We start from the raw sequence: 13,581 nt of genomic DNA on the forward strand, positions 1-13,581 counted from the left end.
ATTTTAGTTATTTTAAGAAAGTAATTAATGCATATTTAATGTTGAAGATGTAATTAATATCCATTATATCTTCAACATGTAATATGCATTAATTATTTTCTTAAAATAACTAAAATGATTGGTCTCGAATCAATCATACATGCAAACAATAAATTGTGAAAACAAAATAACATAACCATATATATATATATATATATATATATATATATATATATATATATATATATATATACACACTAATAAAAGAGTAGCTCTTTTGCCATGTATCACCATATTAGACATTTTAATTAATGTGTTGCCACTTGTCAATCTATTAGTTTTCCATTTTAAATTTATTAGACCTCCTCATTAATGTGATTCTATTTTAAATTTTAAATTTTAAATTATTGTTTTCATTAATTCACAAATAAAAAATATCTAATATATATTAAAAATTAATTTTATATATTTATTTGAATCAATGATTATAATTTCACATAACTAATAAAAAATATCTCTTAAATTAATGATTTATTTAAAATAACTTATTAATAATTTTGAGTTTTTACTATAAAAGTTTGATTAATTTTATAACCGTAGTTTCCATAGGTTATAAACTAGTATATATATATATATATATATATATATATATATATATATATATATATATATATATATATATATATATATATCAAGGTTGTCAAGATCGGGATCCTACCTAAGATCGTTTTTGGGTTTGCAAGATCGGAATCGTAAGATCGGGATCGAGATCCTAAGATCCCACAAAATAGAATATAATTTTAATTTATAATATTTAATCATGAAAAATATTTCAAACATTTAATTTTTCGTTCAAAAGTTATAAAAACTTCAAAATATTAGTCATAAGTCACAATAAAAATGATAAATGGTAGATTGGCAAAGGGTAAAAGATGTAAAGTGGTAAAAAAAATTCATTTGAAAAAACAAATTAAAGGAAGGTAGGATCGGATCGGATCTCGATCCTACGATCCTACCTACGATCTTACGATCCTACCTGCGATCCTACCCCAAATACGATCCTTTTACGATTCAGATCGTTTTTCATACCTAGGATCGTACGATCGTACGATCCTACGATCAGGATCGCGATTTTGACAACCATGATATATATATATATATATATATATATATATATATATATATATATATATATATATATATATATATATATATATATATATATATATATATATATATATATATATATATATATATATATATATATATATATATATATATATATATATATATATAAAGAAAGAGAGCGTGTATCCATCATCCCACATTTAAATGGATAGATTTCAAGAAAAAAGAATATTATCTCTCATCCCACTATTCCCCTGTTTAAATGAGAAAAATGATTTATTTTTTTCTTAAACAAACTCATCTAAACCACCATTCGTTTGAATATAAAAATACAATCCAAAAAATACAAAATTGAAGTGCTGAAATAAAGAATAAAATTTTTTTTCTCTGTAATTTATTTCCTAGGTTTTTATTTTATTTTTTAGTTACTACTAGTATTTATATTTTATATATTTATTAATTAATGTTCGGATTGAATAAATATGAAAGATATTTCTCAACAGCAAATCTTGATTAATTTGATTTTGGTTTTGTAAGAGTAAACTGTAAAGTGTGATCGATTGATAGTGAAGGAGATTTTGAATTAATTTGGAGTATTTGTCGATTGGGAAGATTCAATTTATGGAGTTAGGAGTAGGTAATTCTCCGGAAACCGGTTTGGTTTTCGACGGTGAGGAGTTGTCATCGCGTCCGACCGTGCCGGCGAGGATACGCCGGAGACTCACCGATACAAAGGCTTCTGGTTCTCGTTCTAGCATTGAAGAGATCGAAGCTAAGCTTCGCAATGCAGATCTTCGTCGACAGGTAAGGTTTTTGTATTTATTTAATTCACTTGAAAATGTATACGTTTAGAAGGTAGCTCCGCTGTGCGAGAGCAAAGATTTTTGAAGATCTATAGAGTAGTATCAACAATTTTGACGATCTATCAAGCATACTGCTGCGATTAAGAACTAATTTAGAAAACGAAAAACTAAATCGTTAACCTTAAAAGATAAATCTAAAGTTTAAGGCTATGCCAATTACCAAGAACCTTTTGGCATCTGTAAACTGCACTCTTTCAGTTTTCTAATCATTAGATTTAATTGGTAATTACGATTAACTGGTGTTTCTTATGTGCATTTGTGTGCTTTCTGTGATTGAGTTAATGAAGAAAACGTCTCAAAGTCCAGTCTGCTCTGTAATTGGCTTCTTATTCACCTTTCTTTTCTTCTTTTCAATTCCTTCTTTCTCTTATGAGTGGCGACAGAAATTTTATGAGAATTTGTCAAGTAAAGCCCGGCCAAAGCGCAGGAGCCCTCAATCTGCAGATGATCATAACCTTTCTCAATCTATAGAGGCCAAACTCCAAGCTGCTGAACAGAAAAGGTATTCTTCCTTGATCCAAGTTTAAATTTTTTGACAGTGTTACACTGTTTTAGTCATGCTGAAACTAAAGTAGTTTTGGATTGTCCTAATGAAAGTTCTGTATTAAGGGGGCATTTAGGTGTTATGGTAACTTGTTAACTTTGTAAACAGGGATTAGGTAAAAGTAGGTATTATCGATTTTATGCTTGATTTGATAGAGATTATAGGGTTAACATAACCATTATGGGAACAAAAACATGTCATCTGTGTGTTTTTGTGCTCATTTTCAATACAATTTTCCTTCTGTTCTTATCATTAACAGACATAATTTAACAGAATGCAGATCCTCAAAACCCAAAGTCAAAGAAACAAGACATCTCAGTCGCTATTAAGAAGGTATATATATCCATATAAAGAAACCATGTTTGGATTTAAAATACAAAAAACTATTCTTGATTCTTGCTTAAATATGATAAATTTTTTCTTCTTCTGGTAGATGCTGGAGAAAATTCCTTAAGCAGAAGACTACCTTAGATTTGGCGAAAGCCTTTTACATTCTGAATATAAACACAAGTCATGTGATCTCAATGCCATTTGAGCAATTTGCAAATTTGATTGAAAATCCCTCTACCCTTCACACCACAAAATCCTTACTTGATCGCTTAGAGACACGTTACAGAGTTTTATTACCCGATTTACATGGTCAAGATGAAATCAATCACCTTCTTACACGAGTTGTTTCAAGAACCACAAAACCATCTGTTAGATTATCAAGGTATCAACCAAGAATCGTGTTAAGTGCATACATGATTTTAGGTCATCCAGATGCAATTTTTAGAGGTGAAGGGGATCGCGAGACCACTTTGACCTTCTCTGCTAAGAAATTTGTCCAAGAATTTGAGTTGTTGATTGAGATAATACTGAATGGACCTTCACAGAGTCAAGCTTTGAACCATGGACTGGTCAAACTTTCCACATTCCGGTCTCAGATTCTTGCTTTTGATGCAGCATGGTGCTCTTTTTTGAATAGCTTTGTTGTATGGAAGGTTAAGGATGTAGAGTCTTTAATGGAGGATTTGGTAAAGGCTGCATGTCAGATGGAAATCTCTATGATGAAAAAATACAAGGTGATACCTGAAGGAGATGATAGTGCTCTTACAGATGATGTGAAAGCTTTTCAGAAACAGGTTCTACTATTTGCTTTCTTTCCTCTTTTATGCATTGCAATAGATGGAATCAAATGACCTTACTTGGTATTGAAATCTTCTTCAGATGCAGGTTACAGAACATCAAAAAATGTTGAGGGAACAAATATTCCACCTGAGTGGAGAAGCTGGAATAAACCGTTTGGAGAATGCTCTTTCCAACACAAGAAAAAAGTACTTTCAATCAAAGGAGAAGACTTCCCCTATTCAGTCAACACTTAAAGACCTTGATTCCAATGTTCCTAGTAGTTCAGATCTTGTAAACCAAAATGATGAGATTCCAATTCCACGAATGGAGAATGTATTCATTGTGAATGAATTTCTTCATGGTCAGCATTATGATAGTTTGACTATGACTGATGAAAACCAAAAGGTGGTAAAAACTTGGCTTTTTATACACAATATTCGGTTTTTTCTTCTACCATTTTTTTAATTTTCCTTCCGATAATTTATATCAACAGGTACGCAAGACAATGGAAAAAGCTTTTTGGGATGGAATCTCGGATTCTATAAAACAGGAAAAGTACGATCATGTTGTAATGTTAATGAAGGAAGTGAGAGATGAGCTTTGTGAGATGTCACCTCAAAGCCAAAAACAAGAGATTCATGAAGTTATTGATCTTGCTATTCTTTCTCAGGTAGGATTTTGAAATTTTCATTAACATATATCAACTGTAAGTGTAAGGATTCGATTTCTTTTTTATTATATCATTGAAAAATATTTCCTTCATTCGTTTCCTAGTTGTTGAGTTCGCGTAGTTTGGACATGGAATATCTTGGGAGAATCATGGAGTTTTCATTAGTCAGTTTACAGAAGCTTTCAGCCATAGCACATGAAAACAAACTTAAAGAATCTCATCAGAAAGTTCTCTCAGAACTAGCAGAATTATGCCAGGCTGGCGATGGTTCAAATCATTCACACGCAATTGCATTGATAAGAGGTTTGCGGTTTGTACTCGAGGAGATACAGGTGCATGTTTTCCTCTTATTCCTTTAGGCTCTGTTTGTTACACGGGACATGAACAAGCTTTCCAGGGCTATTTTCGATGATAAAGATGAGAATGACATTTACGTCTTTTTACACATACAAGAGATCCAGAGCAAGTCCATGTCCCACCTTTTTTAGTAGGACAAATTATTCTAATTTTTTTTTGTCTCGTTGACATCAGTCCCAGTCTCAAATCCAATACATGTCAAATGCAGTACAAGGTCATCTTGTTCTTTTATGTCTTACAAACAGGGCCGCAGGCCTGTTTGTTATACCTGACATGACAGAGCAGATTGTACTGCATGTGACATGTATTGGATTTGAGACCAGAACTGATGTCAACGAGACAAAAAAAAATTAAAATCTTTTGTCCTACTAAAAAAGGTGGGACATGGACTTGCTCTGGATCTCTTGTATGTGTAAAAAGACGTAAATGTCCTTCTTATCTTTATCATCGAGAATAGCCCTGGAAAGCTTGTTCATGTCCCGTGTGAAACAAACACAGGCTTATATTCAAAATATGAAATGCTGTTTTCATGGCAGGTGCTGAAGCAAGAAATTAGCAAGGCGCGAATTAAAATGATGGAACCGTTACTGAAGGGACCCACTGGCGTGGAATATTTAAAAAAAGCTTTTGAAAAGGTCTATGGTCCACCATCTGATGCCTTGATTCGTCTTCCACTGACTATGGAATGGCTTTCATCTGTGGTTCCATGCAAAGATGAGGAATGGAACGAACACAAGAGCGTGTTATTAGAGTTGCAAGACGAAAGGACTGTTCTGCCCTCCACTGGTCTCAGGACTGGTGGAAGCTTCTCTAGTACATTGCATATTTCATCCAAAACTATGTCATTGTCTCCCACGGATAATCAGTATACAGAATGCAAAGGAGAAAAAGGCGATTTGCTAGTGAGGTTAGGTCTTGTTAAGCTGGTGAACAATGTTAACGGTGTGATGAAGGAGGAGTTACCCGAAACCCTAAAACTCAATTTTCTGAGACTCAGAGCTGTTCAGACACAACTTCAGAAGATAACCGTTATTGCTACCAGGTAATAAAAAGTTGAAATAAATTACATTTATGGTCCTTCCGTTTTGCTGATTTAAGAAATAACACAAACATTCTACACAGCATCTTAGTTCTAAGACAAACACTTGTAATGGATGAAATGATATCAAATCCCGAGGACATGGAACGTACGATGCTCAAATGCTCCACGCAGCTTTCCGAGACACTTGACACGATCATAGATGCTGGTTTGGAGGAGCTTGTTGAAGTTTTGAGTAAGATAGCCGAGGATTTAGATAAAACGGATGACATGGCAAAAAATGAGTCGAGAAGGGTTGTGATGGCAAGAATGTTGAGAAAAAGCGTACAAGCTGGGGACCCGGTTTTTGTTAAGGTGTCGCGAGCTGTTTATTTGGCGACAAGAGGAGTGGTGCTTGTTGGCGGTGGGAATGGGAGAGAGGTGGCGGAAAAGGTGCTCCGGCAAGTTGGTGCCGCCGGTTTGGCTGAGAAGGTGGTGGAAGCCGGTGAGGTGTTGGGAGTTATGAGTGGGGTTAGTGGGAATGTACATGGACCATGGTATGCTGGGTTGATTGAGAGTATGTGAAGTGTGAACATTAGAGACATAATCTGCTTTTTTGTTCTCTGTATATTGTGATTTACCTGTCTATATTAGCTGTGAAACCCGTTGGTGGGGACACAGACGTCCGACTACCTGTGAATTTTGAGGTCATTTGTGTAAAATATTATATGTACAAATTAATGTCATTACGAATCCCTTTAAGACCAATATTATACGATATTTAATATATTTTCTTATTTATTAAAGGATAAATACCACAAAAGTCATTAAGTTTACAGGAAAATTCAATTTTAACACTGCATTATTTTTTGTTTCAAATTAGACATTGTGTTTCCAATTTGTTATACTTGACCGGTCAACCCGATTGTCTGTTGATGTTGTTGATGTGGTATGCTGACGTGTCAAAATTGAAAAAATTTACATAAAAAACATTAAGTTCATTTTTTTTTCAATTTTGACATTAAGTTTTAATTTTTTTTAAAAGAATTTGAATTTTTGTTCTAATCGAACATTATTTTTTCTATTTTTGTTCGGTGTTGACAATTTTCTATTTGAAACAATATAAATAATTTTTTGAGTAAATTACACGGATGGTCCCTATGGTTTAGGGTAATTTGTGCGTTTGGTCCCTAACTTATTTTTTTAACTCGGAAGGTTCATACAGTTTGTTTTTGTTACACGTTTGGTCCCTGTCTTACCTAAAAACCATTTTGCCCTTGGTTTTTTAAAATATTTAAATAAACACACCCCAACCCAACCCCCCTCACTTTACCCTACCTATCCTACAATTTTTTCCTATTTAAATAATAGTTTTTTTAGATAAGACAGAGACCAATCGCGTAACAAAAACAAATAGTAGGGACCAAGCGTGTAACAAAAACAAACGTTAGGGACTTTCCGAGTTAAAAAAATAAGTTAGGGACCAAGCATGCAAATTACCCCAAACCATAAGGACCATTCGAGTAATTTACTCTAATTTTTTTTATTTGAAACCGTATAAATACATTTTTTTCATTTAAAAATCAAATTTGGTTTATAAATACAAGGTTTTTACATTTAAACCATCGTATTTTTTATTAAATATGCAACTTTTAAATAAGTTAGGAGGTGTGGTATGCATAGTCAGATATAATTGACCAATGCTGTCTCAAGAACACAAAAGGTATGTGGTCGCTTTAATTACCAAGGGGACTATTTGTTGTATATATCAATAATTTTTGGTTTTTGCAGATATAGTTCTTTCATTTGTTGGAAAAAATTATAACATCCTAATAATACAACTTAAATACGATTATAATTTAATTAATACATATTTAGTTTGTTATCTATAAAACTGGTGTATTTTAACTGGATTATCTGTAATTAATGGAAGAATTCCAATTAAATACATCAGCTTTATAGATAACAAACTAAATATGTATTAATTATATTATAACAGTATTTTCATACCAAATGGCTTCTAGCCCTAGGGCCAGCTTTACTTATTATAAAGTTAAGTCAGGGCTTAGGGCCCCATTTTGTAAAGGAAAAATAACACAAATGCCCTACGAACTTTTTAGGGTTTGCCTGTTGAGTCCCTAAAATTTTTGTCGGACTTTATGGGTCCCTAAACTAGGATATGATTTTCTCTTTTAGTCATTGTCAACCCGTAATAGCCGGTTCAGTGACCTTTTAGACAAAAAAAAAAAAAAAAAAAAAAGACCTCACATTGTGCCCCTATAAAGCCAAAAAAAAATTGTACAAAAAAAACTCTCATTTTCTTCTAAAGCTGATTCACACTCAATTCGTATGATCCCCGAACTGATTTTTTTTTTGGCTTTATAGGACCACAATGTGAGTTTTTTTGGTCTAAAAGGTCACTGAACCGGTTGTTACAGGTTGACAGGGACTAAAATATCATGTCATATCCTAGTTTAGGGACCCATAAAGCCCGACAAAAACTTTAGGGACTCAATGGGTAAACCCTAAAAAGTTCGTAGGACTTTTGTGTCATTTTCCCTTTTGTAAAGGGCCCCCTACTTACCTAAATCCTTTAATGTCGATTGTTGATACATTCTTCTCAATATGCACGTCTCCATTCGCTCATATGCATGCCTGACGCCTCAAATCAAAAGCGACAATCACACATCTATTATGTAACACCTGGTTTGAGCATTGGTTGGAAACTTGCCAATGGAGAAGTTTCATACATGGACTCGGCGAGTTGGGAGCTCAACTCGTCGAGTAGGGTCGTATTTCAGGGGCACGAATCGGAAGTGACTCAGCGAGTCAGAAGGCTGACTCGACGAGTCAGCGCTGTTTAATGAAAAACCATAATTTTGGGGTTTGCCTCTATTTAAGCCTCATTAAACGCTCTTGTAGCCTCTCTTAACATCATAAGAGACTGTGTAGGGCCGCAAACTCCCTAGTGTGTGAAGTGTGTGCGTTTGAGAGCTTGACTTTGGGAATTTGAGAAGGAATCCAAGTTTGGAGAAAAAGAATCAAGGGGAAAACACTGGATCTAGCATCTAGTTCGTCTTGGGCATCAAATTGAGGTATGAATCTTTTACCTTAAGCCTATATTCTATTTGGGAGTTTATGACCAAACTTTGGGGAAATGGAAGCAAGCCTAGATCTGGACGTATCACAAGGGTATGGTTCCAGATCTGAACCTCACTAGGTCCCAAATATCATAAAGTTGCATGCTTTATAAGCTTATTACCTCTCCGTGTATGAAAACCTTGTTGGAGGATTAGTTTTGGTGTTTACGGTTATGAAAGGCCCTGCATGCACGTAAACTTTGTAACTTTACGTGAAATCTACAATAGGAGATGATGGATCTAAAGTTTGGGACCTAAAGTCTCACTGGAAAGGACTGTAATCATGATGAACTTTGGGGGACTCGACGAGTCGTGCAAGTGATTCGGCGAGCTAAGAGGGTTTTCTCGTTTACGGCCAAGGGTTTACGACCAAGGGTTTACGGTCAAAGGTGTACAGTTGGTGGTTTACGGCCGTAAACACCAAGGAACTCGACGAGTCCCTTGGGTGACTTGGCGAGTCGACGAGTTAAGCAGGGAACCCGACGAGTGAATGATTGTACTCGGCGAGTCAAGGTCAATATGGACTGTTGACCTTGACTATAGACTTTGACTTTGACCAAGGTTGACCCTGGGGGTATTTATGGGACTATGCTGAGATATTTACTCATTGATTATAAACAGTTTGGGAAGAACAGCACAGGACATACCTGAATCCAGTTTGCAGTTCAGCCTTTGAGATGTGAGTTTTCTCACCATACCAAAGGGGTTTAAGGCACCAAGGTCGGCCCATCTCGTTGGTTTACTTGTTACGTAAAGGTGTGATATGTATGTGTGCATGATATGTGGTAGAGATAGCCTTTGTGGCTAACGTTAGAGATAGTCTTATGGCTAATGGTAGAGATGGTCTTAGGGCTAATGGTAGAGACAGCCTGTATGGATGATGGTGGAGATAGCCTTTGTGGCTAACGGTAGAGATAACTTCATGATTAATTAACATGTGATATGTGGTAGATGTAGCTTTATAGCTAACGTGATATGTGGTTTGTGTAGGGTATGCTCTGGGGGACTCACTAAGCTTTCAACTTACCGTCTGTGGATTTGTTTCAGGTACTTCGGAGTCCAAGGGCAAAGGCAAGGCGTGATGATGCGGCGTGCACTCTATCTCTCTTTTCTGCTATGGTTTGGGGAACACTATGATGTTTTGAAAATAATAATGTTGTAATGTTGATGGTTTTGAAAACAATTATTGGAATCTTTATGATTTATGAAAAATGGTTGACTAATAAAAAATGAAAATTTTCTTTATAAAATTTGGGTCGTTACATATTCTTCTTCCTTCCTCCATTCTTGCACTCTGAATATTGATTATCGATTATGGACTTCTACAATCTCGATTCTTGAACACTGAAAGGCTTTCTGAACCACTGCAATTTTTTTTCCTTCTCCATTCCTGACTTCTCTGATTCTTCAGTGTTCAAAAGTCTCTGATGATTCATTGATTCAAGATATGTGCAGTGTTTTCACTTGATTTTTTTTCATCATCTATTAGGATTAATAGCCGATTAGTTTAATTTAGTTTAGAACAAAATTGGAAAAAATGATAGTTAATTTAGAACAAAAAAAAACATAGTATCATAATTGAAAAAAAAAATGTTTTGTGCAATATATATATATATATATATATATATATATATATATATTTCAATTTTGATAAATCATAATGTCACGTTATCAAAATTGACATGTCATTATGTCACATCAGCAAACCCCATTAACCGGTCAAGTGGTCTAAATCGTAACAAACTCGAAACACATCTAATGTGAAACAAAAAATAACATAATATTATAATCAAATTTTCGTATAAACTGAATGATTTTTGTGGCATTTACCCTTTATTAAATAATATTAATCTTGTAATTATATATTTTATGTAAATTCAACAATTTACATCATAAAACGGACAAAATAAAGCTTATAGAGTGATGGCTTTACAAAAACATGAAAAAATGCAAATGTCATCCATCAAAGACAAGGGTTAACTACAATGCACACAAAACACGGTACAATCAAAAGACATAACATAAAACATGCATATACATTCCGGTAATCAAACCTCAAATCCATTAATGTACAATTGAAGAACTAACTATAATCCAAATTATATTCAAAGCTAAACTTCTTATGATTGGACAGGTGATTACCATGTGATGTTTTATCCTAATCGATTAAGTAGCCTTCCTTCATATTATATATAATACACAATGTACAACAACTTTACCCAATGCCCACAACTTTACAATACAAACTATAAAAGCAAAATGAGAAAAAGTCTAATATAACCTCTCCCTTCATTGGTGAATTTTGACTCATATCTCTTATAATTGAGTAGCTGCAAGTTGCCTAACACGTCTTCTAAGCACCAATCTATGGCATATGCCAATCAAACACAGGATTACAACTAGTGCTATAGCACAAATATCAAACAACCTCCTTACCCCTATAGTCCCTGCAAAAAAAAAAAATACATATATTATTTCTCAATTCATATCATTCCTCTCATTATACAATAAATTGCAAGAAATAGCAACCTAATGTGGTAAAGTTTGTTGCTATTTATATGAATGTAGTACACAACAATATGGTGTAGTGAAACAAACCTGTTGGAATGAAGTCAAAGGAACTCATATTATAAATGCAGGACATCAACAACTGCAATCATGAAAAAAAAATGTCCATTAATTTTTAAGCCCATAAAAAATACTGATTTATATGATTAACTTACAGCAAAGATACGCATTGCATAGTAGTTTCCTCTGAATCTATCTGGATCCATCAAACCAGATAACATTCTTCTAAATACATCAGGAACCTCAAAAACTTTCTGCCAATTGCCAAAAGGAAAACAAAAAATCAAAAAAGAAATTTAAAAGAAAGTGATAATGGTGTATTATTATGTAAACAAACCTACCCATATGACACCACTAAAACCACCCTGGAAAAGGCGGTTATACCTTTGAACATTTTTTAGAGCTTCGATGACTTCAACTTCATGGATAATCAGTAAAGATGCCTCTGGTGTCAACTCGGTAATGGGTCGTGCACAAATTGGGCAATTGCATTTTTGAAGAGCTGTTCTGTATGTCCAGAATTGGAGTATGCAATTTGCTGTATATGTGAATCAATAAACCCTTGAAAAACCATTGATGGGGAAGAAGAAGAAAGAAAGAAAGAAATGATGTAGAAAGAATTACCACAAAACCAGTGTCCACAGTTTGTTTTACAGGCAATTGAGAAATCATCGAAGCAGATTGGACAGCAATCATCGTCGGGAGGAGTATCTGTATCTCCACCATGCTTCTTCCTCTCGGAAACAATCAATAACGCAGACTTTGAGTTTTCTTGTTCATCCTCCTGCATCAGATCTAAACTAGGGTTTTCCTGTTCAAAACCTTCAATTTTTTCATCGGAATTATCTCTAGGGTTTTCGTCTCTCTCATCAGCATCAGACCCATCGGAGCGATAATGATCATTTTCATGATGATGATCATCATCTCCTTCATTTCCGTCAAAAATCTCAACAATTTTAGGATGTTTAACGCCGTCTTGGTGAGATTCTTCATTCTTTCTTTTCCTCTTTCTTAGCAGAAACAAAACCGTCGTCCACTTCCTCTTCCTCACCTGGAAATTAGGGTTTCTGATCATTTTTTTTTTGTTGTGAAAAAATTGAACAGAAAAAAAAAATCAAAAACTGGAGATGAAGCTGAGGTTGTTGGAATGAAAAAGACGGCAATTACAGAGAAATTGGACGGATCCTTTCGATTTTGATTATTTCATGGTCGTCTTCCCTCGAGTCCTTCGATTTGTTGGGTCCCGCCATGCTATTCATTCTGAAACCGCGTGTTTTACATTTTCATGCCCATTGTTTTCTGTTAAATACTTCTGGATAAACAAATTTAGAAAAGTATTTAACAAAAGAAAACAATATATTAAACCATTTTTTTTACAATTTCAAGAAAAATATACAACTTCAACAAGACAAAACAATTTTTTATCAACTAGTTTGAATACTCACAAATTTACTTATTAATGACAAGCAATTTCATTTCAGCTTACCACACAAGAATTATGTATCAACAAAGATTCGATTCAACAAGGAATTCTGGGTTGTAGTTTGATAAAAATAGCCAACAAGAGATATTATATTCAAGCATATATGGAGTTCATAGATTCTACAAGGTCTTACATGGACAAACACAAAAATTCACTTACTACATCTACTGATCTACAAGAATGTTGATACATATAGGTGCTTACCAATTTTCCAACAACGCTATGAAACTTTCACATGTCAACAATTAAGCATGTGAACATTGAAAAATACTAAATTAACATACATCGCAAACTTTGATATACATATCCATGATGTGGTCTTAACTGCAAGCCTTGTCCTACAATTGTTCTCACCAAATGACAAGTTTAGTGAAAGCTTTTCCTATATGCACTTATGGTTATCCGTCCGTTGACTTTAAGATCATGTGCGAAGAATAAAGTGTGCCCCTTAAATATATTTTTGTTGAGTGAACAACAAAACAAGTTAAGCAATTTAGACAAATGATAAATGAACTTCAGTGAAACTTGCGGAATAAAACTTTTGAAAACTAAAATTAAAAACTGAACACATTGTTTAACGTGGTTTGGTCAAAGTGACATACGTCCACATACTAACTAGAGAAAAATTTATTAAACTTCTAAGAAAAATTACAATCACACACAAAGGTTACACCTCACTTGAGCTCTCAAAACAAAAGAATAAATATTGCTTACTAACTAC

At 34.1% G+C, this 13,581-nt stretch overlaps 2 protein-coding genes across 3 annotated transcripts; one reads left to right on the forward strand and one right to left on the reverse strand.

The window, feature by feature from the left end:
- The first annotated feature begins 1,416 nt into the window (after positions 1-1,416).
- Positions 1,417-6,437, forward strand: LOC111888231 (uncharacterized). Its single transcript, XM_023884360.3, has 9 exons — positions 1,417-1,911; positions 2,354-2,472; positions 2,788-2,847; positions 2,948-3,638; positions 3,724-4,029; positions 4,118-4,294; positions 4,399-4,626; positions 5,188-5,693; positions 5,774-6,437. Exons 1-9 carry the CDS (start codon positions 1,729-1,731, stop codon positions 6,252-6,254), a joined length of 2,751 nt encoding a protein of 916 aa, XP_023740128.1. The 5' UTR covers positions 1,417-1,728; the 3' UTR covers positions 6,255-6,437.
- A 4,389-nt stretch (positions 6,438-10,826) lies between these two features.
- Positions 10,827-12,685, reverse strand: LOC111888240 (uncharacterized). 2 transcript variants are annotated; one of them, XM_042898189.2, is made up of 6 exons: positions 12,545-12,685; positions 12,002-12,428; positions 11,719-11,915; positions 11,533-11,631; positions 11,408-11,459; positions 10,827-11,256 (listed from the first exon to the last, which is right to left on the reverse strand). In XM_042898189.2, exons 2-6 carry the CDS (start codon positions 12,165-12,167, stop codon positions 11,126-11,128), a joined length of 645 nt encoding a protein of 214 aa, XP_042754123.1. In that variant the 5' UTR covers positions 12,168-12,428; positions 12,545-12,685; the 3' UTR covers positions 10,827-11,125. The 2 variants fall into 2 exon arrangements, with proteins under 2 accessions (XP_042754123.1, XP_023740137.2); XM_023884369.2 differs by lacking the exon at positions 12,545-12,685 and having other exon boundaries at positions 12,002-12,538.
- Positions 12,686-13,581: the final 896 nt, after the last annotated feature.

The sequence above is a fragment of the Lactuca sativa genome, chromosome 9 (genome assembly GCF_002870075.4).
Source record: "Lactuca sativa cultivar Salinas chromosome 9, Lsat_Salinas_v11, whole genome shotgun sequence".
Lineage (NCBI taxonomy): Eukaryota > Viridiplantae > Streptophyta > Magnoliopsida > Asterales > Asteraceae > Lactuca > Lactuca sativa.

What these genes read in the sequence shown, in the direction of transcription:
- LOC111888231 (XM_023884360.3), top strand. Translation starts at nt 1,729, where the DNA reads ATGGAGTTAGGAGTAGGTAATTCTCCGGAAACCGGTTTGGTTTTCGAC. An exon ending in TGAAAGCTTTTCAGAAACAG is followed by an intron (nt 3,639 to 3,723) that starts GTTCTACTATTT and finishes AATCTTCTTCAG; the next exon opens with ATGCAGGTTACAGAACATCA. An exon ending in TGACTGATGAAAACCAAAAG is followed by an intron (nt 4,030 to 4,117) that starts GTGGTAAAAACT and finishes TTATATCAACAG; the next exon opens with GTACGCAAGACAATGGAAAA.
- LOC111888240 (XM_023884369.2), bottom strand. Translation starts at nt 12,452, where the DNA reads ATGATCAGAAACCCTAATTTCCAGGTGAGGAAGAGGAAGTGGACGACG. An exon ending in ATGCAATGCGTATCTTTGCT is followed by an intron (nt 11,460 to 11,532) that starts GTAAGTTAATCA and finishes TCATGATTGCAG; the next exon opens with TTGTTGATGTCCTGCATTTA. An exon ending in CTTTGACTTCATTCCAACAG is followed by an intron (nt 11,257 to 11,407) that starts GTTTGTTTCACT and finishes TTTTTTTTGCAG; the next exon opens with GGACTATAGGGGTAAGGAGG.